This window comes from Rhinoraja longicauda, chromosome 26 (assembly GCF_053455715.1).
Source record: "Rhinoraja longicauda isolate Sanriku21f chromosome 26, sRhiLon1.1, whole genome shotgun sequence".
Lineage (NCBI taxonomy): Eukaryota > Metazoa > Chordata > Chondrichthyes > Rajiformes > Arhynchobatidae > Rhinoraja > Rhinoraja longicauda.
Window position 1 is genome coordinate 24,478,317 of NC_135978.1, and position 27,395 is coordinate 24,505,711.

At 46.4% G+C, this 27,395-nt stretch overlaps 1 protein-coding gene across 1 annotated transcript in view; it reads right to left on the minus strand.

Annotated features, from left to right (window-relative positions):
* Window positions 1-6,644: 6,644 nt before the first annotated feature.
* The window catches only part of gdpd1 (glycerophosphodiester phosphodiesterase domain containing 1), a 41,890-nt gene continuing 21,139 nt past the window's right edge, over window positions 6,645-27,395 (minus strand). Inside the window, exons 3-10 of the mRNA XM_078422388.1 lie at window positions 22,038-22,173; window positions 17,821-17,866; window positions 16,219-16,340; window positions 15,813-15,902; window positions 15,157-15,290; window positions 12,627-12,686; window positions 11,425-11,476; window positions 6,645-9,025 (exon numbers count right to left, since the gene is read on the minus strand). Of these exons, the coding sequence (XP_078278514.1) occupies window positions 8,894-9,025; window positions 11,425-11,476; window positions 12,627-12,686; window positions 15,157-15,290; window positions 15,813-15,902; window positions 16,219-16,340; window positions 17,821-17,866; window positions 22,038-22,173 (772 nt within the window). The 3' untranslated portion in view covers window positions 6,645-8,893. The remainder of the gene's footprint in view (window positions 9,026-11,424; window positions 11,477-12,626; window positions 12,687-15,156; window positions 15,291-15,812; window positions 15,903-16,218; window positions 16,341-17,820; window positions 17,867-22,037; window positions 22,174-27,395) is intronic.

A 27,395-nucleotide genomic window follows, 5' to 3' on the forward strand; every position in this document is an offset into this window, starting at 1 on the left:
GGTGACGCTTCGGGTTGAAACCCTTCTTCAGACCTGAAACGTCACCCATTCCTTCTCTCCAGAAATGCTGCCTGTCCCGCTGAGTTACTCCAGCTTTTTGTGTCTAACTTCGGTTTAAATTTCGCTGTAATTTAGAAGATTGAGGGGGGATCTTATAGAAACTTACAAAATTCTTAAGGGGTTGGATAGGCTAGATGCAGGAAGATTGTTCCCGATGTTGGGGAAGCCCAGAACAAGGGGTCACAGTTTAAGGATAAGGGGGAAGTCTTTTAGGACCGAGATGAGAAAGTTTTTTTTCACACAGAGAGTGGTGAATCTGTGGAATTCTCTGCCACAGAAGGTAGTTGAGGCCAGTTCATTGGCTATATTTAAGAGGGAGTTAGATGTGGCCCTTGTGGCTAAGGGGATCAGGGGGTATGGAGAGAAGGCAGGTATGGGATACTGAGTTGGAAGATCAGCCATGATCATATTGAATGACAGTGCAGGCTCGAAGGGCCGAATGGCCAACTCCTACACCTATTTTCTGTTTCTATGTAAACCAACATCTGTAGTTCCTTCCTACGGATATTCAAGGGATGAGATCAGAGAGCAGCCATCGCTGCCATCTGGTGGCAGTACCCTCACACTGCAGGGCGAGGGCACCGCCACCATATTCGCACTAGTTCTACTTTATCACACTTTTGCATTCACTCCGTACACACGGGGCAATTTGCAGAGGGCCAATTGATCTACCCTTTGGGATAGAGAGGAAACTTGAGCAACCGGAAGAAACCCACGCTATCACAGGGAGAACGTGCAAACTTCACGCAGACAGCACCATCTTGAAGAGGCCTGGATGAGACATCAGTGAACAAGTTCCAAACTAAGCAAAATGTGTTCAAAGCCTCCTTGAGGAAATGCAACATCCCACTGACTCCTGCCATAGAGTCATGGAGCTATTACATGGAAACAGCCCTACAGCCCTTCGGTCCATGCTAACCGAAAGAGATAGATAGATTCTTGATTAGTACAGGTGTCAAGGGTTATGGGGAGAAGGCAGGAGAATGGAGTTCAGAGGGAGAGATAGATCAGCCATGATTGAATGGCGGAGTCGACTTGATGGGCCGAATGGCCTAATTTTAGTCCTATCACATATGACCTTATGACATATTGGGTTTGCTTGCCTGCATTTGACCCATAGCCAACCACACCCCTGGCAATATGTTCCAGGCACCCACCACTCTATGTAAAAAAAACTAGAAAAAGGTTCTGATTATCTACCCTGTCTATGCCTCTCATCATTTTATATACTTCCATCAGGTCTCCCCTCAACATCCAACACTAGAGAGAAAATAATCCACGTTTGTCCAACTTCTCCTTGTAGCTCTGACTCACGTAATATTCCAGTGAAGCTCTTCTGCATCCTCTCCAAAGCCTCACATCCTTTCTGTAACGGGACAACCAGAGTTGCACACAGTAATGCAAATGCTTCCTAACCAAAACTTCTGTAAAGCTCTAACATGATTTCTTGATTATTATACTCAATGTCCCAACTGATGAAGGCAGGCATACCATGTCTCCTTTATCAATTTATCTACTTTTGTTGCTACTTTCAGTGAGGTTACCGTAAGGATAAGCCATCTTTTTCTTAATTGAAGTGGGTGGGGATTGATGGGCAAATGTTAGTGAGACCTCTCTGCCAATTGTCCCCTTTATCACCCTCCTGTTATCAGATTCCACCACTCGTAGCCTTTTGTGTTGCTGCTTCTCATTCCTCTTGCCTTCCCCATATCAGCCTCCTCCTCCCCATTATCCCTCGCCCCTATTCAGTCCACCAATCACCTGCTGGCCCCTGACTCATCAGCACCCCCCTCTCCTCTTATCATCCCTCTACACTCTGTCCCGACCCAAAATGTCAACAATTCCTGACCCTCTCCACAGATGCTGCTCAGCCCACTGAGTTCCTCCAGAGTGAGACAGATGTTGGTTCAACCAGGCGCTGCAAACAGGCAGCTCCCTGTGCAGTGCATTGTGTGGAGCAACGAGCTAAAACTGGATGCACCTGCTGCAGGGCTGCATGGAGAAGGGTTGCACTTCTGCGCCAGCCACTGTTGCATGCTGACTGTGCAAAAACCCCACTTACTGTTGCCCAGAGGTTGCCTCGAAATAGTAACTGATGTTGCACTAATATTAACTGACTTGTGACAAAAATATTGATTTGAATGTTCTGTGGTTCAAATGCACAAAGATGATCAATATATTCTGAAATTTTGAAAACTGATTAGGAAATGGAAAGATACTGCGTAGAAACAGGCCCTTCGGCCCAAGTCCATATCAATCATCAATCACCTGTTCACTCTAGTTCAACTTTGCATCCACTCCATGCACATTGCGGGCAATTTTACAGAGGCTGATTAAGCTGCAAACCTGCACGTCTTTGGGATGTGGGAGGAAACCAGAGCACTCGGAGGAAACCCACGTGGCGATAGGGAGAACGTGCAAACTTCACACAAGATCAGGATTGAACCTGGATCTCTGGTGCTGTGAGGCAGCTCTACAAGCTGAGCCATTCCAAGAATAAAACATGGTGGCGTGTTACATTATGATTTCATGGTGAATGTTCACACACAGGTCACACTCAAACACGCTTAAGGCGGAGGTGTGCACATTCTCACACGCACAGCTCACAAAGGCTGCCATACACAGACACAGCTATGGATATTTTCAAATGTTCAGGCTTTGCTCAGGGAGACCAAATCTGATTTTTATTTTTTAAGCGGTTTGTTTGTTTGCTCCTCACCGCGTGCGGTTTGAAAGTATCCTGCTGAGGATGTGGGGCACCTCCGTCCTGGCACCATCCATGTGTTTTGAAAAAAGGTTTTTAAGCAATTACAGGACTTAGCAAGTCCGGCATTAAACACTCATTCCCAATTGCTCTTGAGAAGGAGGTGGTGAATCTCATTAATCCACTGCAGTCCTTATGGTGAAGGCACTTCTTCAGTGCTGTTGGGGAGGGGAGAGGGGGGGAGTTCCAGGATTTCGATCCAGTGATGATGAAGGACATTGCCAAAGTGAAAATAAAATAAAATCTTCAAATGCTGGAAATTTAAAATAAAAACATAAAATGCTGGAAATACTCACAAAATATTGTGGGGAGAGAAACAGAGCGAAGGTTTCACGTCGAAGATCTTTCATCAGAGTTCAGACCTTCAATTACTTTAATTCTGTTTCACTTTCTACCTCTCAGCCTAACCGTTGACTATTTCCAGCACCTCAGGTTTTCACAAAATGGTGGAGTAACTCAGCGGGTCAGGCAGCATCTCTGGAGAGAAGGAATGGGTGACGTTTCGGGTCGAGACCCTTCTTCAGACTGAAAAAGGGTCTCAACCCGAAACGTCACCCATTCCTTCTCTCCAGTGATGCTGCCTGACCCGCTAAGTTACTCCAGCATTTTGTGTCTACCTTTAAACCAGCATCTGCAGTTTTATTTCCTACGTCAGGTTTTTAATTACACATCATGTCAGGATGGTGGACGACATTGAGGGGCATCTGCAGATGGTGCTATTCTCATGTCTGCTGGCCTTCTTCTTCTTAGTGGTCAAGATGCAGGTGAAGTGATGCAGGTGAAGTGGAGAGTACTTCACCCCCCCTCCCGATTCATGCCTTAAATTATTTTCATGCAATGTCAGGTGGGAATCACTTATTGCAATATGGAATCAAGGGACATGGGGAGAAAGAAGGAACAGGGTACTGATTTTGGATGATTAGCCATGATCATCTTGAATGGCGGTGCTGGCTCGAAGGGCCAAATGGCCTCCTCCTGCACCTATTTTCTATGTTTCTATCTGACCCCGTCTTGTGGCTGGTCTCGTGAGGGTTCACTGTCGTGATCAGTAGTGAGCTGCTGGACTTGCTGATGGTAGTGTCACCGTTAGTTTAGAGATACAGCATAGGAACAGACCTTTTGGCCCACTGAATCCACGCTGACCATTGATCACCCAATCACACCAATCCCACTTTCGCATCCACGACATATTTGGGACAATTTACAGAGGCCATTTAACCAACTTCTTTGGGATGTGTGAGGAATCTGGAGCAACAGGAGGAAACGCACATGATCACAGGGTGAATGTGCAAACTCCACACAAACAGCAACCAAGGTCTGGATCCAACCTGGGTCTCTGGCACTGTGAGGCAACGACTCTACCAGCTGCAACACTGTGTTGCCTATTTGTGAGTCTGGAATGGACTTCACAGTTCAGACACCACTGAATAAGACCAGGAAACATAAGCTCAGGGCTGAATTGTGGAGTGTACAATCATATCATGCCCTGTTTCACCGCATTGGGTTAGTTAGAGTGGTAAATTAGAACCAGAGCAGGAGAACAAATCAAATTTAAATTCACACCAGCCTGTACAAGTTAACAATCTAAGGGAGGCACGAGACTGCAAATGCTGGAACCTGGAGCAAAAAACCAAACCACTGGAGGAACTCAGTGGGTCAGGCAGCGTCAAGCCAAGGGGGGGGGGGTCTCATCCCCAAATATTGACTGTTCATTTCCCTCCACAGATGCTGCACTACCTGACGAGTTTCTCTGGCACTTTGTCTTTTGCAAGGGAATCGGTGAGTCAATTGGCAGTGGCACTTCCTGCGTTCGGCACAGTAGACACACTATCCAGCACAGGACAGTCTACATGAGGTAAAAGACAGAAGAGACTGGATGAACTCAGGAAGTATCTGTGGAAAGAGAAACTGTTTCTGGTCTAGGGATCCTTCTTCAGAAGTGAACCTTAGATCCCCCTCTTTGGGAAATCTGAGCCCAATATAACGTTGAATTTTTCTTCCCATGTCTGTGGTGCCAATTTCCATGGGCAAGAGTCCTCATTCCAGACCGCTGACCCTTTCTCCAGAATTCCCAATCCACCCCAGACCCTTTCTCCAGAATTCCCATCACCGGCACGGTGGCGCAGCGGTGGAGTTGCTGCCTTACAGCGAATGCAGCGCTGGAGACTCGGGTTCGATCCTGACTGCGAGTGCTCTGTACGGAGTTTATACGTTCTCCCCGTGGGTTTTCTCCGAGATCTTCGGTTTCCTCCCACACTCCAAAGACGTACAGGTTTGTAGGTTAATTGGCTGGGCAAATGTAAAAATTGTCCCTAGTGGGTGTAGGATAGTGTTAATGTGCGGGGATCACTGGGCGGCGCGGACCCGGTGGGCCGAATGGCCTGTTTCTGCGCTGTACCTCTAAATCTAAAAAAAATCTAGACCATCCCAATCCACCTGGACTTTCTCCAGAATTCCCAATCCACCCAGACCTTTCCCTCAGAATTTCCAATCCACCTAGACCCTTTCTCCATAATTCCCAATCCACCGTGTCTGTTTCTCCAGAATTCCCAATCATCTGGATCTTTTCTCCAGAATTCCCAACCCACCCAGACCCTTTCCCTCAGAATTCCCAATTACCCAGATCTTTTCTCCAGAATTCCCAATTCACCCAGAGCCTTCCCCCTCGCCTAACTCCGCCTCAATGTTTTATGCTCCCCTTGCTCACTTCAACGTACCACCCTCAGAACCTGTAGCATCCACTCACCGAGGACCAATTCCGAGGCTGTCGCTGCACCTGCTGATCACGGCAGTGGTGTGGTGACCCTGGTGAACTGCCCTCCACCTCACGGTCAGAGGTCAGCTCTGGGACTCATCTTCCTCCTCTCTCTGCACAGTCGAACGTTAGATCACCACCTCCCTCACCTTTCCCTCAGATCTCTCCTCAGCAGCTTCATTGAAACTTACCAAATAGTGATAGGCCTGAACAGAGTGGATGAGGAGAGGGTGTTTCAACTCGTCGGAGAGTCTAGGACCAGAGGTCATAGCCTCAGAATAAAAGGACAGTCCTTTAGGAAAGAGAAGAGGAATTTCTTTATTCAGAGGGTGGTGAATGGGGTTGAAAGGGGATAGATCAACCATGATTGAATGGCAGAATAGACTTGATGAGCCAAGTGACCTAATTCTGCTTCTATCAATATGAACTTATGAGCTTCCTGCCTTGTATCCTGCTGATCATCCCTACCTACTGCCTAGACTCCACAAAAGCACTGTCCTGGCAGACCCATCATCTCAGTTGAGATCTGACGAAGGGTCCCACATCTCAAACCTTCTACAGTTGCTGACGAAGATTTCCAGCATCTGATACCAGACCACCTAGATTTAGACTAATCTGAGGGGGACGTTTTGCACCCAGACAGTGGCGAGTACCTCGGGCTCACTGCCAGAGAGTGGTGGAAGCAGAGTTGACGACAACGTTTCAGAAGTGACTGGAATCGCCCAGGTACAGGTGGCTACAGGCCAAGTGATGGTAGATGGAATTAATATGGATGGGTGGCCAGGATGCATGTGATAAACCGAATGGCCTGTTTCTACTCAAAGCAACCCTCCTGCCAACCCCCTCTCCCATTTTGAACACCTCCCCCACTAAACCCCCACTCTACAATCGAAACCCCCCACTGCCATTCCCCAGCCTTAAGTGTCAGTCTGAGGGCATAGGATCAGGGGATTAGAAGCGATTCTGGAGGGCGGAAGAGCAGGTGCTTAAGGAAGAAATCACCACACCAAACAGCGGGTATAATTACAAAGTTTTTTTTCCATTAAAAAAACATTTAAACACTCACAAATCACTGTTTTAATCACAAACTTTAGTAGGACAGTATTTACCAGTTTCTACAACATGATACATTAGTTATCTGCTCTTCTGTTCAAGTCGTGAATGGTAGCAGACCCGGCCCCATCTCACTTCCCCTGCTGGTGTCAGTGAGTGAGGGGTCACCCATCCTCTGCATTAGGACCAGACACAAAATATATTTATATTGTGCAACAAAAAACCCTGTTTTCTCCGGAAATTCATTTTAGCAGCAGGTTGGCTCAGCTGAAAGAGAACATATTCGAGGACCAGCAAAGGTTAACAGATTATACAAAGGGCTGGAAGGGAACAGGACAGTGGTAACAAATTCTACTGGCATGGGTGAAGAGGAGTCAATTCGTTATCTGTCCTGTTTTCTCCATCACTCCATTCAGCCACACAATTTGGGGTCTAGCTAGTGAGATCTTGTCTGGTTCAATGCCATTCCATCCACAGACTCACCCAGTTACCCCACTTACTGCTCAAATATTGGCTACCAACCCACTGTAAACATCCACTGTGAGCAAAATGCAGTGCTGGAGGAACTCAGGGGGTCAGTGATTGAGAAGGGTCCCAACCCAAAATGTCACTGTCCATTCACTCTGAATCTTCAAGTGAATGGACAGTTGACATCGCAGGTTAGAACCCTTCTCAATCAGTCTCAACATGAAATGTCGTCTGTCCATTTCCATCCATAGATGCTGCCTGACCCGCTGATTTCCTCCAGCATCTTGTGTTTAGGTTAAGATTCCAGATCTGCAATTCCTTGTATATACACTGTGAACTCTTGTTCCTGTGGAGTACAGCATCAGGGCGGGGTGGAGGGTTGGGTATGGGGGTAGAGCCAAGAAATGCCATTAGTGGGATAACAATCTGCCGCAGATGTCATCGGTGATGACACAATCTCCAGCTGTTCCAGAGACACCACTAGTACCCAGTGCTGGCCAGTGCAGTCATTGGTATTAGTTTTGGGAACTGCTGCAACCAGTGGTCTTCCACGAACCCTCAGCCCTGCCACGCACCCAGTGAGTTACCAAGACATGTATCCAGGTTTGGTTGCCGACTGATCTGGGTAAAGTTATTCAGTCTCTGTCAAGGGAGATAACCCGGACTAAACCAGATTTTTGATCCCAGAATACCAAAGGTACACGTGATAATTAAGAATCATTGAACCATTGAAGAACCATTGAGAGAGGGGTGGAGGTGCTTCCTCTGGCAAAGGGTGCAGGGCCCCTGACCGAACCAGACCAAGGCTAGATTCATCAGTTTAAACCGCAGATCAAAGCTCCTTTGCCAGACAGGGTTAATGATCAGTGGCAGAAGCCAAGATGGACCATAAACCCACAAATAAAACTCCCACGATCACACTGAATGGCAGAACAGGTTCGAAGGGCTGAAGGGCCTTAACATTGAATTGGCCTTCCCTTATTACTGCTATCAGCGTCAGAATAGGATTAAGAGAAAAAGACACAAAGTGCTGGAGTAACTCAGTGGACCAGACAGCATCTCTGAAGAACATGGATAGGTTACGCTTCGGGTAGGGACTCTGCTCAACAAACGTCCCAGTAACCCCCCCCCCCACCCCAAAATATCACATCACAGCCTGCAGAGTTATGTTTTGAAACTCAAGTTTCACTTCTCTCTGATCCAGGCATTTCCCGAATGTCCCAGTTTTTTTATTCTAAGGTGGTCATTATTTTAATTGCTGAAATCCAGAACACATCCCTTGAAGCACGATTCCACCCCATCTTCTAATTGAAGTGAATAAATAGTTGAAAAAAGGGAATGAATTACCAGGGGGGGGGGGGGGGGGGCTTAATTGGAATGCTCTCTTACAGTGCCAGAGCAGGCACGATGGGCCAAATGGCCTCACACAGTAGGGCACAGTAGTTTTCACAAGTGTCCAAAAGGAACTTATTTTTTAAATAGAAATTTATGTGGACGTTGAGACAGGGGAGCTGCTTCCCAACAAACACTTGGCTTGAAATATCTCAAAGTACTTTAAATATTTATATAGTAACGTTTCAAACAAACTATCGGCTTTCAAAGGGAACACTGCCTGCAGGTACAACTTAAAGGTAGCCTGAAGAGAACAAGACACAGCACTTCAAGCCATTCTGTTGCTGTAGCGAAGGTTTACATCTGCTGGGAGAGTGTTCCGTCTACAAACACAAGTCATCTGCCCACAATGACGAGCTCCGTGCCTCCTCCCCTCCCCGTCCACCCTTCTACCATCTCTCCTACTGCTCCTTGAAGCTATAACTTTCCAGGAACGTCTTCAGTCGCGTTGGGTAGTCGGTCATGACTCCTGTCGCCCCCAAGTCAAAGGCTCTCTTGAAGTCTTCCTCGTCGTTCAAAACCCAGATGTAAACCTGAAGATGTGGGTTGGAAGGAAGAGGGATTGGGTGAGTACTTGCGATAAGTTAGTGTCCTTCTCCCCACCCCACCCTCCGACACCTCCCACCCCGCCCCACCACCATGCAAACTCAAGAACGGCAGAGTGAAGAAAACATCTCGGGCAACGCACATTTGCATAGCCGGTGGAGTCGCTGCTTCACAGAGCCAGAGACCCAGGTTAGAGCCCGACCTTGGGTACCGTCTGTATGGAGTTTGCACATTCTCCCTGTGATTGCGTGGGTTATTTCCAGGTGCTCTGGTTTCCTCCCACATGCAGGTTGGCAAGTTAACTGGCCACCATACATTGCCCCCTGGAGTGTAGGTGAGCGGTGGGATCCTGGGGACTATTGATGGGACGATTGGGAGGTTGGCAGGGAGGCATGGGATTGCTCTGAGAGCTGGGATTGACTCAATGGGCCAAATTGGCTCCCATGTCCTGAGGAAATATGAAAGATGGACTCTTTTCCTCAGAGCAAAGAAGGCCAAGGGGAAATTTAATGGAGGCAATCAAAATTATGTATGTAGTTTCTAAAAATAACAAAGGGGAAACATTTTAATGGTCAAAGGTTTTGTGGCCATTCAAGACGACAAGAAAGGAATTGAGATGGAGGGAAGATGGGGAGAAAGTCTTTGTTGCAGTCACATGAAACACTGTGGAAGCACTTGTGAAGGAGCAGTATTTGTGGCGATCTGATCAATGGAAGAAGTGGCTGATGCTTCAACAAAATAATATTGCAGATCTTTTTTTAAATAAAGAAAGAAAAACTAGAAAATATTGTTGACACTGAACTGGTCAGTCAGCAGCAACAGGGAAAGAAACAACTGCCCCTTCATCAACTTGGACCAAGCAAGTTTTAAGATGCAGAGAAAGGGGAACAGGGAACAAAAGACAAAGTCTCTGGCAGATCAAAGACGACAAGAGATTCAATGTTAAAGGAAACGACTGCCAAAGAGTGTGTGGAGAGTAACGAAACTAGGAGCGACAGGCGAAAGAAACTTTAGATGCCGCAAAGCTGAAGAACAGAGAATATTGGAAACACTCAGCTGGTCAGGCAGTATCTATGAAGAGAGGAGCAGAGTTGACCTATCAGATTGATAAGCTTTTCATAGATACTCTCTGATGTGCTGAGCTTCTGCTTTGATTACAAGGCACAGTCACTGATATAACCTGGGTGATGAGGCAGCCAATATGTGCACGGAAGCTCCACAAACAGCAACGTGAATTGGACCAGGTAGTGATGCTGGCTCAGGAGTAAAAGTGGTCTCTCTCTTGCTTAGTCTCACAGATAGAGGTGGAGGATGTTGAGTTGATCCCAGAGAGCAGGGAAAATGATCCCTGTTTAATGTGCAGTCAAATGATGGTGACGGCTTGGAGTTTCAGCTTCAGCAGTCAAGCACTCAGGTAGGGAACCTGTTTTCAGACTTAGAGTCCGAGATGCACGGCACGGTGATGCCCTGCAGCCCAACTCTTCTGTGCCGAACTGAAACTGGTCCCACTTGTCTGTGCCTGGCCCATATCCCTCCAAACCTTTTCTAACCACGTACCAGTCCATGTACGTATGTTTAAAATGTCATCGTTATACCTGCCTTTATAATTTCCTCTGGCAGCTCGCTCCTTATGTACATCACTCTCTGTGTGAAAAAGTTATCCCTCGGGTCCCTTTTAAATTTTTCCCTCACCCCAAACCTATGCCCTCTAGTAATAGACTCTCCGCTACCCTGTGGAAAAGTGCAGCGATTGACTGTCGATGATGGTTTCATAAACCTCTATAAGGTCACCCCCTTAGCCTCCTACAATCCAGGGGGGAAAGACACAGCCTATCCACATAACTTAAACCTTCTTGACAAGGTAATATCTTCATGTTTTCTTTTGGCACCCTTTACGGTTCAATTACATCCTTCCCGTGGAACTAGAACAGTTCTCCAAAAGTGGCCTTACCCACATATTGTACAGCTGTAACTTGACGTCCCAACTCCAGTACTTAGTATAGGCACAAAGTGCTGGAGTAACTCAGTGGGTCAGGCAGAATCTCTGGAGAAAAAGGATAGGAGACGTTTCGGGTCGGAACCTTTCTTCAGACCCGAAAAGTTACCCATCCATTTTCTACAGATGTTGCCTGACCCACAGAGTAACTCCAGCTTTGTGTCTATCTTCAGTGTCAACCAGTATCTACACATCCTTCCTACACATCCTGTACTCAGTACCCTGACTGATGAAGGCAAGCGTGCCAAATGCCTTGTTCACCCGTTTACCCTGTGTCGCCGCTCTCAGATACTTCCTCCAGTGGATGTGACCTTTATAAAGGGCAAATGAAAACGGTCTCATTCTGGGGAGGTCAAGTCACGGACGTCAGGCCGCAAGTGCCAAGCTCACCTGAATTCCTCTCGCTTTGAGATGCTCGAACAGACATTTCCTCATGAGTAACCTGCAGGAAAAAAATGGGGAATATCACAACCACTGAATATGTGGCAAGGTCCTACACAAGAGATTAGTGTGCAAAATTAGAGCACATGGTATTGGGGCTAGGGTATTGACATGGATAGAGAACTGGTTGGCAGACAGGAAGCAAAAGTAGGAATTAACGGGTCCTTTTCAGAATGGCAGGCAGTGACTGCAAGGCAGTGCTGGGACCCCAGTTACTTACAATATATATATAAACGATTTAGACGAAGGAATTGAATGTAACATCTCCAAGTTTGCGGATGACACTAAGCTGGGTGGCAGTGTGAGCTGCGAGGAGGATACTGTGAGGCTGCAGGATTACTTGGATAGGTTGGGTGAGTGGGCAGGTGCATGGCAGATGCAGTATGTGAGGTTATCCACTTTGGTGGCAAGGCGGCAATTATCTGAATGGTGTCAGATTAGGAAAAGGGGAGATGCAACGAGACCTGGAGTATTGTGTGCAGTTTTGGTCGCCTAATTTGAGGAAGGACATTCTTGTTATTAATGGAGTGCAGCATAGGTTCACCAGGTTAATTCCCGGGATGGCAGGACGGACATATGGAAAAGATGGATTGACTGGGCTGATATTCACTGGAATTTAGAAGGATGAGAGGGGATCTTATAGAAACATATAAAATTATTTAGGCTTGGACAGGCTAGATGCAGGAAAAATGTTCCAGATGTTGGGGGAGTTGAACCAGAGATGATATGGGGCGTGTGGCCAAGACACCAGAGGACAGTAGGGGTCGGAGGAAGGAGATAGAAGATTAGGATTAGAGACATGGTGGAAAAGAGATACCAGAAGATGGTGTGGAAGGAGGGAAGAAGGGAGATAGAAGAGGTCCAGTGGGGGTTGGGGGAGAGAATAGCAGAGGATTAGAAGGAAGTATCAAAGCAATGGTGGGTTGAGCGAAACCAGAATACCAAAGGTGGGGGTTATAGAGGGTTGGGTGGGTGACAGGGAGGAGATAGATTTGTGGGGATGGGGAGAGGACGATATCAGAGTATTGCTGGGGGGTGAGGGTGGGGGATGGAGACATCAGATGATAGGGGGTGGGGGTGGGTAGGGGGAACAAGAGAGGGGAGCTGAGGGTGGATGGAGATGGCTTTTCAGGTTAGTCTCAAGCACTCACGTGTCAGCAAGCCAGATCCCCAGCCGCTGAGCCCAGGATATCTTGCACGGCCCCTTCAACCTGGAGGTGAATGTGAAACGCACACCATGAGAGGGAGAGGCACCAGGCGGCTACATCTACTCCCAGCCGCCACAGGTAGAGCTTATCTGATACCTGGTCACACAGTGCACAGAGGAACCATGGACACAGCCTGGAAGACACTTCAGGCTTTGTTTCCACGACCGGGGAGTGGATGGGACGAGAGTCCTGCCCACTGGGACACACTTGTAGGCAGATGGAGAGTGGACTTTCTTCGGAGAGTGGGTACAGGAGTGGGAAACGTCAGGACATTCACCAGAACAACCCCAGGGTTCGGAAGGGGAAATTATCAACTTGAACGTGTCGGGCTATATGTGGGAATTATCGGCAAACAACATTTCCCACGGAAGGCCATCGACAATTTGGAAGCCACTGCACAAAAGGCAGTGGAGGTGAAGGGTTGGTTCCCAAGCTGAGCGGGGTGGGTTTGGTTGGGTGCAAGTATTTGACTGGATAGAACGCAATTAAAAGGCTTCTCACTGTACCTCGGCACGTGACAATATTAATAAACTAACTAAGTAGCAAAACTAAGCCCATGTAGCGGGCCAGGCAGCATCTCTGGAGAACGTGGATAGGTGATGTTTTAGGACATGACCCTTCTTCAGACCCAGTTTGAAGAAGGGTCCCGACACGAAATCTCACCCATCCTTTTTCTCCAGAGATGCTGCCTGACCCGCTGAGTTACTCCAGCACTTTGTGCCTCTCTTTGCTATAAACCAGTTATTTTAACAAGAGATAGCTGTTGCTCACGAGCTGCTACCCAGTCTTGACAAAGGGTGGTCCAAAGTCCAATGGTGAGGAGCATAAAGACAACTTGAGACTGGGTCATGCCACGCAGACTGTGCACAGGGAAACACTCCCCATCAACACAGGTACATGACCTTGGATTGGCTTTTCCTAAGCTCCTCTCCTTTCTCCTCTCGCCTAAAATCTATGCTCTCTAGTTTTAGACTCCCCCACCCAGGGAAAAAGACTGTGACTATCCTGCTTATCTGCGCTCCTCATATAATTTTCTAAACCTCGATAAGGTCACCCCTCAGCCTCCTTCGCTCCAGGGAAAACAGTCCCAGTCAATCCAGTTTCTCCTCATAACTCAAATCCTCCAGTCCTGGCAACATTCTGTTCTACACACTCTCCAGTTTTATCACATCTTTGCTGTAGCACAGTGACCAGAACTGCACGCAGTACTCCACGTGCAGTCTCACCAATCCCTTGTGCATGGTCAGGCCAGAGGAGAGGTTGTATGGGGAGTGGGGGGGTCAAATAGGAGGAATTGATCAATGCCCTGCTTCTATTTTCCTGGGCTTGCCGCTACATTCAGACGTTGCCTACAACGTTAGTGTTGTGGCTCCCCTTACAAGGCCCATGTGCCTGCAACTCTTAACATTTTCATTCCTCTAACTATGGAATAAAGGTACCACAACTCAGGCATTGGAGGCAAAATCAATGTCTCCCTTTCCACCAGTCTTTTAATTTCAAAAATTAACTATATTTATGATAAAAAAACATATACAAAATGAAATACTGTGCAAAACTCTTAATACATTCTCAGTGTCTGTATATTCAATACTAACTAGTGTTATACCCAGTGGTAGCACCTCCCTTGTCCTCATACATGGCACCAATGCCACTCCTTGGGTGATGTCTGAATGCACAGGGAACACTACTGACAACACTCTGTGAGATCATTTAGCCCATCTAATCCTTGGTGACTGATCCATGTGATCTTACACTCCCCTCGTTTCCCTTTCCCAGAAGCCTTTCCCTTTCGATCCATCCAATACTCTCCCCTCTGTTCTGGTGGTTGGGGAGAAGAGGGCATCTGAGATCAGCTCCAGCCCACCATCTAGTGGCATAGACTGAAAGTGCAGGAACAGGGACATGACCAAAAGTGCTGGACTAACTCAGAAGGTTAGGCAGCATCCCTGGAGAACATGGGACATAATCAACACTACCGGTACCAAGCAGACTTTGTGCCACTGCCACAGACGGGGCACCAAGCAGGACAAGTTATTTCAGAGAGGGAGGAGAGCAAGGAACCAGGGACATGGGCAATGAAAAGGGACAACTCTCAATCCCAGCAGCACTCCCACTGCGTCCTTCCCATCACCAAGGAACAGTGCACGGCAAAGAATCTCATTGTTATGGGCAGCCCAGCCCCCCTCCCACAAATCAAACATGGCACAAAACGGACTCACCAACCAGCCCCTGCAGTCTCTGGGGGAGAGATGTCAAGGTTAGGGGAACAACTTGCCAAGAGTTTCGGTTTAGGTTTATTATTGTCACGTGTACTGAGCTATAGTGAAAAGCTTTTGTTTGAGCGCTATCCAATCAAATCAGATAATATCATTGTTGAATACTATCAAGCCAAATGCAGGTACAAAAGGTGAAATGATGAGAAACATGCAGAGTGAAGAACATAGGTGGTTCTCAGCTGAAACCTTTCACTTACTTCAGCATGATGCTGGGCATGGGGACCTCGAGGAACTGCTCTCGCAAGGGGACGAACGGCAGGAGCCCCGTGTAGAAGAGACCCACCAGCAGCAGCACCTTCTGCAGGCTAAATAGGAGTGGGATGTTGGGATTCTGTTAACAAAACAAGAGCAGAGAGTTTACATGGGGGCCGCACGCACACCCACAGGTCAAGAAGATTCCCCTCCACCACCGACTTATTCCCCATTACAAGAATAGCAAAGGTTTTAGGCCTTCGTGGTGCTAAGATGAGGAGATGTTCACCAAGTCACAGGGTAATTCCCTGCTCTTCCAATAGCCCACTTAGCTCCACCCAAACCAATTCTCAATTCTCTGAGCTATGATCCTTGCACTTTAACCTTCAGAGGGGGTTAGCTATCAAGAGAGATCGGACAAACTTGGTATTGTTTTCTCTGTAGTGTCAGAGGTTGAGTGGACCCACGGTTAGGATCAAAGTCAGGTCTCTGACGCTATGAGACAACAGCTCCACCAGCTGCGTCACTGTGCCGCCCTCCAAGTCGTGCATTCGCAATCCAAATGGGGGGATATACAGCTGCAAAGACTAAAATCTTTTATCCAGAAATATCCCATCGCCAGCTCTTCAAGTGAACATGACCAAAGCTGTGGAAGGCTCACCGTTCTGTAACACTTCTTCACAATAGCTTCATTGCCGTTGCCCCAGACAGTGAAGTCCTGACGATTATACTCCTTCACCAAATCAGATACCTGGGAGAAAACAGACACATTAGACCCGGTGCAGACAGTACACGGATAAACCAAGACAAACCAAGTTGGAGGGTCAGCTGCGGCTTCAAGAGCCAAGTTGCCTTCTCCTGGGCTGTTGCAGTTTAAAACACTCGGGCGGCATGCGTGTCAAAAGAACTAATGCCCCAGAGTTGATGAACTAGCATAAGGGTGGGATGCTTTGTATCAAGAATAAGTCTGAGCAACATTAACTCCTTCTCTCTCCACACACACTGACCAATTGATGTCCAATGCGTTCCGATTTCACATCGAAGGTTTATTTTTCCCTGTCTGATACCTTCTCGATGAGGTGGTCACTGTCGACTTTAATATCAATGTTGACCGGCATAGTGGGAAAGGCATCAAACACATCCTTCAGGAGTGGAATTCGCTTGTCGTCACCTCCATCACAGAAGCCATCTAAAGAGGCGAGAAATCAGTCATTGGATTTGACCAAACAATGGGCAGCAGCAGATGGGCAGATAGGCACTCTCACTTGTGCATGCCACACACACACACACACAAACACAGGCATGTATGACTCTGTAGCCACATGCAAATGCTCTGCCACAAAAATATGTACACACAGAAATGTCCATAGGCGCAGGGCACAAATGATTGGCTGTGGAGGTCAGCCAGCAGCTGGAGGCTGGACCAATTCTCTGGTCCCATCAACTGTTGTGATGATCAGGCCCGCCTGCATTATGTTTCTACAGGAATCGCAATGGCCCAGAAGCCGATCATTCAGTCCGCCAACTCTCTGCCGACTCCTGTCAGTCCCGTTTTCCCACACTTTCCTGATAATACTGTCCATCATTTTTCATTGTGTCTATTCAATGCACATTAACTTTCTTTCCATTGTTCCAGGTTAAACCAATGCATATAAAAAATCTTCTAAATCTGTATCCTGATCTGTGAAACTGTTCTGGTGGTAGCTTTTCTCAATTGACCTTAATTTGCTCCTATAACCTCTCCGGTGTTATTAATACGTGTAAGAGACACAGTGAAAAATTCTATTTTGCATGCAGTCCTAGGAAATCATACCGTGCATGAGTACAAGGAGTGGTGCAAAAGAGAAAATAGAGTGCAGACTATGGTGTTACGGCTACAGATAAAGTGCAGATTTAAAAAATGCAAAGGCTGCAATGAGGCATATTGGAAGATCTGGAAATTCATCCCTGGCATACGAGAAGTTTGTTCAAGAGCCTGATAACAGCGGGGAAGCAGCTGTTCTTGAATCAAGTGCAAAGTATTTTTAAGTTTTTGTTTCTTCTGCCCAACAGGAAAGGGGAGAATAACAGAAGTGCGAGTGGTTCTTGATTATATTAACTGCTTTCCTGAGGTTGTGAAGTGTAGAAGTGATGGGGGTAGTAGGGAGAGGATAGTTTACTTGATAGATTGGGCTTCATTCTCAACTTTATATAATTTCTTGTCAGAGCAGTTACCATGTCAAGCTGTGATTCATTGGGATAGGATGCTTTCTATGGTGCATCTCTGCTTCTCTTCAGATGCTACCGCAATTTGTCAAGAATCTGGTCATCATTCCCGATACCTCATTATGTGGCTTGTGAGAATCCACTTCAAAGAGAACCCATGAAAAAAACAATTGCAGGTGCGCGAAACCTGAAGTAAAAATTAGAATGCTGGAAACACTCAGCAGATCAGGCAGCTGAGAAAGTAGAGTTCTACTGGAAGTGACAGATTGCTCATCAGAAGGTTCTAATTCATACAAAGGGTCTTGGCCCTGAAATGACAACCTACTTATTTTAACCTACTGAGTATTTCCAGCATTTTCTTTTCATATCGCATGAAATGTCTGTGGGTCACTGTCCAACTTAAAGCTAACCCAGAAATTCAAGTGACCTGTGGATCAGTGAGAATTGTGCCAACCAGGTCTTACCTCTCTTGAAGGACACGTGTAGCCTGCAGTTGTAGGGTGGAAGATCCTGAGAGGGGTGGGGTAAAATTAGAAGGGATGGCATTAGTACACTGATCGCTCCACCTTGCTGTACGTGCACTCACCAGATCAGCAGCGGTAATGTAAAACAGAGAATCAAAACCTCCGAACATGTGTCTGCAACGTGCAAATGCAACTGACCCACTCATTGAAGCTGTAGTTCTTCCAGCAGGGGAAAGGCTGCAAGAGTGGAGATGTCTAAAAGTCATTTGGAACAGGTACGTGGATAGGAAAGGTTTAGAAGGATATTGGCCAATCAAGGGCAGATGGGACTAGCGTAGATGTGGTCGGCATGGGCTAGTTGGGCCAAAGGGCCTGTTTCTGTGCTGTATGACTCTATATCCTCACAGACCCCTCCCATAGGATAGGAGACCTTCTTTCGTTCTGCTGCACCTTATAAATCTTAAATGCTGGCGATATATTTAAAGTGCACTACATGATCTTCCTTGAGTCCGTCCATAGCCTTGGCTGGCTTTGAACAAGATCACAGCGGGTTAGATGGAATGTTTCAGAAGAGAGAGGCTCACTGACTCACTTGTCCTGCTTCTTCACAAACCTCCCATTTCCCAGGCTTCTTGAATAACCCTCAGATCCCCTGGAATTCTGGAAGATTCTCCCGTAAACCTATGAGATACCCTGCACCCTGGATGACAATGTAGCCTGCACATTGAGCCAATATAGTTTGGTGCTTTAAAAAGAATCTGAATGTTTTCAATGAATGGGTTTAGATCAAATGAGCCAATTGGCTGTTGACATCTCTTGTGGACATAATTCCTGACATAGACATATGTTAAAAGGCACAAAGGTGACCCAGGAGCTGGGGGTTAAGCCCAGTTTCCGGTCCTACCCACAGACGGCGTAATGGTGCAGTTGGTAGAGCTGCTGCCTCACAGCTCCAATGACCCAGGTTCAATCCCAACCTTCAGAGATCTCTTTGTAGAGTTTGTACGTTTCCCCCTGTAACCACCTGGGTTTCCGCCGGGCAATTTGGTTTCCTCCAACATCCCAAAGACATTGTAAATTTATTTGTAAAAGACAAAGTAAATTAACCCTAGTATGTATGGGGTGGTTGAATCTGAGAAGTGGATGGGAGCAAGAAGGAATAAAACTCAATTGGTATCAGATTAATTTATACATTAATGTACATGCTGGTTGGCACAGATACGATGGGCTGAATGGCCTGTTTTGTGCTGTATGACTGATGACTCAAACAGCAGCCATACTGCTGATGCACGCACAATGATGACCAATTTTGTGCTGTCTAATTTTTATGGTATTCTTGCTGTTCTCTCGTATTACAAGGAAGTGTTCACCACCATCGTCTCTAAGGCAATTAGGTTTGGGCAACAAGTGCAGGATGTTCCAGAAACGTGCAGACTTCAAAAATGAATGTGTAAAAACAGGGTAGGGCTGACTGTAATAGCGAGTCAGATCCATGCTACATCAGAGATGAATTCAGTCAAATTCACCCGACTCCTCTTTCTGAACGTATGAAATAACATAAACATGCAGGTTCAGAAGGCAGTGAAGATAACTAATAGTATAAGAAAATAACTGCAGATGCTGGTACAAATCGATTTATTCACAAAATGCTGGAGTAACTCAGCAGGTCAGGCAGCATCTCGGGAGAGAAGGAATGGGTGACGTTTCGGGTCGAGACCCTTCTTCAGTCTGAAGAAGGGTCTCGACCCGAAACGTCACCCATAACTAATAGTATGTTGGCCTTCATTGCGAGAGGATTTGAGTTCAGGAGCAAGGAGGTCCTACTGCAGTTGTACAGGGCCCTGGTGAGACCGCACCTGGAGAATTGTGTATAATTTTGGTCTTCTATTTTGAGGAAGGACAATATTGCTATTGAGGGAGTGCAGCATAGGTTCACCAGGTTAATTCCCGGGATGGCAGGACTGACATATGATGAAAGAATGGATCGACTGGGCTTGTATTCATTGGAATTTCAAAGGATGAGGGGATCTTATAGAAACATATAAAATTCTTAAAGGATTGGACAGGCTAGATACAGGAAAAATGTTCCCGATGTTGGGGGTGGTCAGAACCAGGGGTCACAGTTTAAGAATAAGGGGTAGGCTATTGAGGACTGAGATGAGGAAAAACTTTTTCACCCTGATTTGTGAATCTGTGGAATAAAAAGTTGTGTAATTGTAAAATAGCTTTCACAGCAGGAATGGTTCCTGGAACAGAGGGGAACTGAATCAATGTGGGTACCATTGTTACACTGACAGATGTCTGGTGTATAATCAGGTGATAAAACTCTAACTCATGCTCGCTGTCTAACTGTCTTTGGTTGTTAAGAATCTTGACACATCCTCAAGTTGTAAACACTGCATTACAGCTTGAACCTTTAAAAGATTCACACACATAGATGGGGAACTTTGTCTGACTTCTAGGCTGCATCCACCTCTAATAATGTAGTACATTGCTGCAGGGCTGATTCAATAGTAGTCGGAATGTAGAAACAAAGAACTGCAGGCACTGGTTTATACCAAAGATAGACACAAAGTGCTGGAGTAACTCAGTGGGTCAGGCAGCATCACTGGAGAAAAAAGATGGGTGACGTAGAAGAACGATGAAGAGTGAAGAAGGGCCCCAACCCGAAATGTCACCCATCCTTTTTCCCCTGAGATGCTGCCACATCCAGTACTTTGTGTCTTTACATCTTCAGTACTAGTCAGCCCCAGCCATATATTAGGAGTTCAGTTACAGGAACAGGACAGATTAAATGCAGCTCAAAGTTCACTGTTGTTATAGAAGCATCGAGCCGTCAGCTGCTGTTTGAATATCTTCACAGGACATGTTGAGGGAAAGGCAGACCAATGGCACATCTAATCGGGCCTCATTCTTGAGAACATGGACCTTACCACTTCCTGTTAGAACACCAAGCTATTCCTGAACTGAGACTCTTCACCTGACCACAACCACCCCTTTCCTGGCACTTACCCCAGCTGATGGCCCTCTCGTTAACATCTGACCTACATCTGATCTTCCCGTTTCTGAGGCCTGCCTAGATATTGAGTATGCGATCTAAGTCTGTACTCGTGAAGTGCACATGAAAAGCAGAGACAAACAACTTCAGGGCAGCATTTAGTACAACATTTCTGGGGAATAGTCAGACCGTTCTGGTCAACAAGTTAAAAAAGACATTTGTATTTCTAAAGCCCCAATCACCTCCACAATATATCCCAAATTGTCTTAGAATCATTGAGGTGGCATTGTCGTCAGTCAATCTTTAGTGTTTGGATTAGAGTTGACATATTTGATAGCCTCCGTTTATTTCTTTCTCGAACCAGACTATGTGTCGTACACATTATATCTCCAGAATTTTCTTTGTCAGAGGGTTCAGGAGACTAGATCGTTGGGGTAATTTGTGGAATTGGTATAGATAAGACATGGGGCAAATCGCCTGTGATCATACTGAATGGTGCCTGGCATGAGAGGCCAAGGCAACCACTCCTGCTCTTATTTACTTGAGCTTAGTGTTTATGTTTGAAGCTGATGTTTGGGGGCTTCAGGTCATACTTTACAACACAATCCTAGTGCACAGTGGAGTGAAGTAGCAGAAAGTATTGCCTTGGAGGCACCTCACCGCACCATTGGCATGGAGGGAGAGGGCATTATCGAGGGAGTGCTGCATCGCTGGGGAGGGGCAGTACAGAGGGAGTGTTGTAGTGCTGGGGAGAGAGCTGCACCGAGGGAATGCCGCACTACTGGGGAGGGGCAGTACAGAGGGAGTATTGCACCGTGGGGAGAGGACAGCAGCAAAGAGTGAGTGTGGATTGCTGGAGAGAGGGTAGTGCCGAGGGAGCACTGCACCACGGGCGAGTTTAATACTGAGGGAGTGCTGCACTGCTGGGTCGGGTGAAGTACTGAAGGAGTGCCGCACTGCTGGGAGAGGGCAATGCTGAGAATTCCTGATATTTATGTGCGACGTTAAATCAGCAACTGGACTGTGCAGATGTGGCCGTCTGGTGATACTGTTCTGGTATCAGTCTAATCTTCTGCCTTACTTGTGTTGTTTTGTGGTCCTGCATGAGGCAGCTGTCATGTTTGCTGACGAGATTGTAGCACCAAAAGATACCAATAACATTCTGTGCAACATGGCACTGCTGTACAAGGCTAATTCAAGGCAGAAAGATGCCACTTACTGAAAACTTGAGGGTTTCAATGTTCACATTGAACCCAGTGGTTCGCCGCAGGTTGGTGTCATGTGACACAACTACTTGTTCATCTTTGGTCAGGTGACAGTCGAGCTCCAGCATGTCTGTTCCCAGCTGCACAGCACTGAAAGGGTTAAACAGCGGAAGACCATTTTCCACCAAGTGTAGCAAATGCAAGCTTTTATTTTAATCTAAATTAATATCAAGAGTCAGGAGTGTTTAATCGTGAAGTGCATTGAAACCGAAACAATTAAATTTTTGCCTTAGAGACACATAAAATGCAACAGCAAATAAATATACTATAACTTTTCAGTTATGTTGATACAAGGAACTGCAGATGCCGGTTTACCAAAAAAAGACACAAAGGACTGGGGTGACTTAGGGGATCAGGCAGCATCTCTGGACATGGATAGATGACATTTCAGGTCAGGATTCTCTTCAGACTGGTTCACATAGCATAACATCAGTTATACTATTATGGTCTGGTTTACCTAGGAAAATTGATTAGTTATACGTAGAGATGCAGCATGGAGCCAGGCCTTTCAGCCCACCAAGTCCACGCCAACCATCAATCACCTGTTCACACTAGTTCTACATTAACCCACTTACTCAAATACTCCCTATACACTCGGGGCAATTTACAGATGTCAATTAACCTACATACCCCACACGTCTTTGGGATGCAAGAGGAAACCAGATCACCCAGAGGAAACCCACACGGTCACAGGGAGAATGTGCAAACTCCACACAGACAGCACCCAAGGTCAGGTCAAGATTGAACCTGGGTCTCTGGCACTGTAAGGCAGCAGTGCTCCCAGCTTGGGTCCAGCATTGGAGACTTGTGGTGTCTCTTTAACATCTTTCAAGTCAATTGACAGGAAAAGAGAGTCAAGAGTGTTTAATGGTCATGGTACCGACAACAGAACAATGAAATTCTTACTTGCAAGCAGCATGATAGTCCTGTAAAAGCTATACACATAGATAACCGGCTGTACTTTTTGAGAAGGCTCCTCTCCTTCAACATCAGCAGTAAGATGCTGCAAATGTTCTACCAATCGGTGGTAGCCAGTGCCATTTTCTTTGCTGCCCTGTGCTGGGGCAGCAGGGCGAAGGCTGCGGACGCCAATAGGATCAACAAACATCAGGAAGGCTGGCTGCGTCCTGGGGGGGGTTGGATTCATGGGAGGTGATCTTGGAGGGGAGGCCTCAAACTGCAGAGCATCTTGAACAATACAGCTATCAAACTTTACAACTCTTCCCACTTCTGTCATGGGGTAGACTGAGACCGACTACTCTCCCCCCCCCACCCCCCAATCTTTGCACATCCCACAAGCCTTTCCACTCACTTTAATCTCATGTTTTTTGTGTTTTGTGTATTTTGTGTTTTTATCACTGCTGGCAGATCAATTTCCCTCCGGGGATAAATAAAGTTCTATCATATCGTAACACATAAGCAAAAAACATCTAATAAAGTAATAACCACAATACTCATTCAAAAACCCAAAGTTCTTCATGCAACCAAACACAATCCATCGAAGTTCATAGTTGAAGTTAAGGTTGTATTGTATCAAGAGCCTGATGATAGTTGAGAAGAAGCTGTTCTTGAACCTGGTGGTCACAGTTTTCAGACTCCTTGTTGTGGTCGGAGTGAAATGAGAACATGGCCAGGGTGATGCGAGTCTTTAATGACATTGGTGGGCTTTTAAAGGCAGCGTCTCCTACAGCTCCCTTCCAGTGCCTGTGATGGACGGGCAGTGTCTCGCACTGTCTAAATGGACCAACATTATCATTCTCTTCCACGCCAACATCTCAAGCATTGAGCCTCTGATTACATTCAATCATATTCAGTAGGTGGACACTCTCCACGTGCCTAATAAGAGACTACCAAAACCAGGTCACTACTTCAAACTTCAAATTATCAGCTGTGGTAGAAACCAAGAGTGACCTTTAACTTTGAGCAGTGGGCCAAGGAAGTGCCGAACACACTCCAGCCTCACCACCACCAAACATCTCAAATGGAGCCAATTTAAAATATGATCCATATAATGGTATCCATCGAACACTAATTCCGATTCACATCCCATGCATTATGCTGGCTACTGTGCTGATGTTCCTATGGTTTTTCAGAGACTCAAGAGCAGCACAGTGGTGCAATTGCTGGATCGGCCCGGGTTCAAGGTTTGTTTATTGTCACATGTACCAATGAAAGTACAGTGAAATTCAGATTGCCAGAGTCATACTGATAAAGAGCACATTTTTTTTAACATGAACATCCACCACAGCAACTCCCCCACATTCCTCACTATGATGGAAGGGAAAAAAAGTTCAATCTTCTTCCCTTCTTTGTTCTCCGTGGTCGGTGCACTCGAACCTTCTGTTGTTGGGGCAATCTTGGCTCCCGCAACCATCGGTCAAGCCCTCGGCATCGGGGCGATCAAGCTCCCGCATCGGGGGGATCTCAGCTCCTCACGCCGGGCGATCAGACTTCCGAGTCGGGGCTGGTCGAACCTCCTGTGGCTTGGAACTTCCCAACATCACTCTCTACCCGAGACTGCGCACGGGTAGCATTTGTCATCATGAGACTCAGAACAACTGCACTCTGTTACTGCTGCAATTCCAGATGTTGCCTCAAGGATTCCCTGTTCTCCCACAGCTGCTTGGCAGCCTGCTCAAATGAATTGGCTCGATGGGTGAAGAAGACCTGGTGTTCACTAACCAGTGCAAAATAAACCCTGAGAATATTATACTTTGGTGCACAAGATCCTAATGAATGGCATACCAAATCATAATTAATGCCGTACAGCCCTAACAAATTGTTTGGATCGTGATAACCACAATTCTGTCCATAAATAATGAATTTTAAGGTATTTTCAATGATTTCAAGTTTGTGATATTTGATATTGTCACTTTAATTTAGTTTACTTTAGAGATACAGTGTGGAAACAGGCCCTTCGGCCCATCGAGTCAAGCCACATCAACTATCGATCACCCGTTCATACTAGTTCTATGAAATCCCACTTTTGCATCCTGCACGCTGGGAACAATTTACAGAGGCCAAGTAACTGGCATACCCACACATTTTTGCGATGTGGGAGGAAACCGGAGCACCCGGAGAAAACCCACAGTCACAGGGAGAACGTGCAAATTCCGCATAGACAGCACCTGCCGTCAGGATCAAACCAGGTCCCTGGCTCTGTGAGGCAGCGGCTCTACTGCTGCACCAACGTCTACCTTAATTGTGTACAGGTTCCTCTATAAACTTTCAAAGTACAGTACAAAATGTGTGCTGTCCCTTCCTGTTTGATATTAGTGAGAATTCTTCAATGTGATTGATGTCATTCAATTGTCTGCACAGTCATTATTACTAAGCGCCAAGGATCCTTTTGAACCCAGCAACAACTAATCAGCAAAGGGAAGTGTACGCCCCAGACCTACAGAAGGTTGTTGGCAGAGGTAGGCAGCAGCTGAGCAACATAACACTGAGGCCAACACCATAATCATCTGCTGAAAGACACAGTGTGGCCAAAACTCCCTCTGCTCTTGGTAACATAGAACCTTGGACATCCCACAGAAACGAGAGATAGGGGGCTTTGTTGAACATCTAACGCCAAAGACAGTACTTAGCCAGTGCAAAACTCACTCAGTGGTATCGGTGCTGGGCCTGTAGTTACGTCTCGGGAGTGGAACTTGAAGGCTCCATACAATAAGACACCACGCTTCTTTTATATTATATCAAGACCTTGACCAGTGGTGCCAGAACCCATGGGGACGTGCAGTAGCACAGCTGGTAGATCTGCTGCCTCACAACGCCAGAGGCCCATGTTCGACCATGATATCAGGTGCTGACTATGGAGTTTGCACGTTGTTTGATCACATCTTTCGTGTGCACTGGATTCCTCCCACATCCCCAAATCATGCAGGTTTAGAAGTGAATTGGTCTCTGTAAAATGCCCCCTAGCATGTAACATAGAACTAGTGTGAATGGGTGACCAATAATTGGCATGGACTTGATGGTCAGAAGGGTCTGTTTTCATTTTGTAAGTTTCAATCAATTTTTCAAAAACCCCAGCGACACAGTTTGGGCAACTCTTGGGGTACTATTATCGGGACAAACGGAGTTCTGCAGGGGTCGGTGCTGGGGCCGCTACTCTTCACGTTATATATTAATGATTTGGATGAGGGGATTGAAGGCCTTGTGGCCAAGTTTGCAGATGATATGAAAATAGGTGGAGGGGCAGGTAATGTAGAGGAAGCAGGGACTCTCTGCCGAAGGACTTGGACAGGTTGGGAGAGTGGACAGAAAAGTGGCAGATGGAATATAGTGTAGCAAAGTGTGGGAGTCATGCTTTTTGGTAGTAGGAATAAAGCGTAGACTATTTTCTAAATGGGGAGAGAATCCAGAAATCAGAGGTGCAAAGGGACTTGGGAGTGCTGGTGCAGGATTCCCAAAAAGTTAATTTGCAAGTCAAATCAGTAGTAAGGAAGGCGAACGCAATGCTAGTATTTATTTCAAGAGGGCTAAAATACAAAAACAGGGCAGTAATGCTGAGGCTCTATAAGGCGCTGGTCAGGCCACATTTGGAGTATTGCGAACAATTTTGCACACCATATCTGAGGAAGGATGTGCTGGCTCTGGAGAGAGTCCAAAGAAGGTTTACAAGAATGATCCCAGGAATGAGTGGGTTAACATGTGATGACGGCACTGGGCCTGTACTCGCTGGAGTTTAGAAGGATGAGGGGGGACCTCATTGAAACTTACCGAATAGTGAAAGGCTTGAATAGAGTGGATATGGAGAGGATGTTTGCATTAGTGGGAGAGTCTAGGACTAGAGGTCATAGCCTCAGAATTAAAGGACGTTCCTGTCGGAAGGAGATGAGGAGGAACTTCTTTAGTCAGAGGGTGGCGGATCTGTGGAATTCTTTGCCACAGAAGGCTGTGGAGGTCCTCAATGGATATTTTTATGTTTGAGATAGATAGATTCATGATTAGTACAGGTGTCAGGGGATTCGGGGAGAAGGCATGACGCCTTCTACGTTATGGTGTTTCTAGACTGCATGATATTACTCCCATCAATACTTCAACACAATTAAATCAATTTTTCGACTGTTCTACAGTGGTATCATAAATCTTCCAGTGAACCAGGCGAGTTGAAAGGCAGAGCAGAAAAGGTAATCCCTGTGAGTTGAAAGGGAGAGCAGGAAATGGGACCCCAATGGGCCCTGATGCCAAAGCACTATTTAGTTTAGATTAGAAATACAGCATGGAAACATGCCCTTTGCCCCACCGAGTCCACACTGACCATCAATCACCTGTTCACACTAGTTCTATGTTGTCTCACTTTCTCA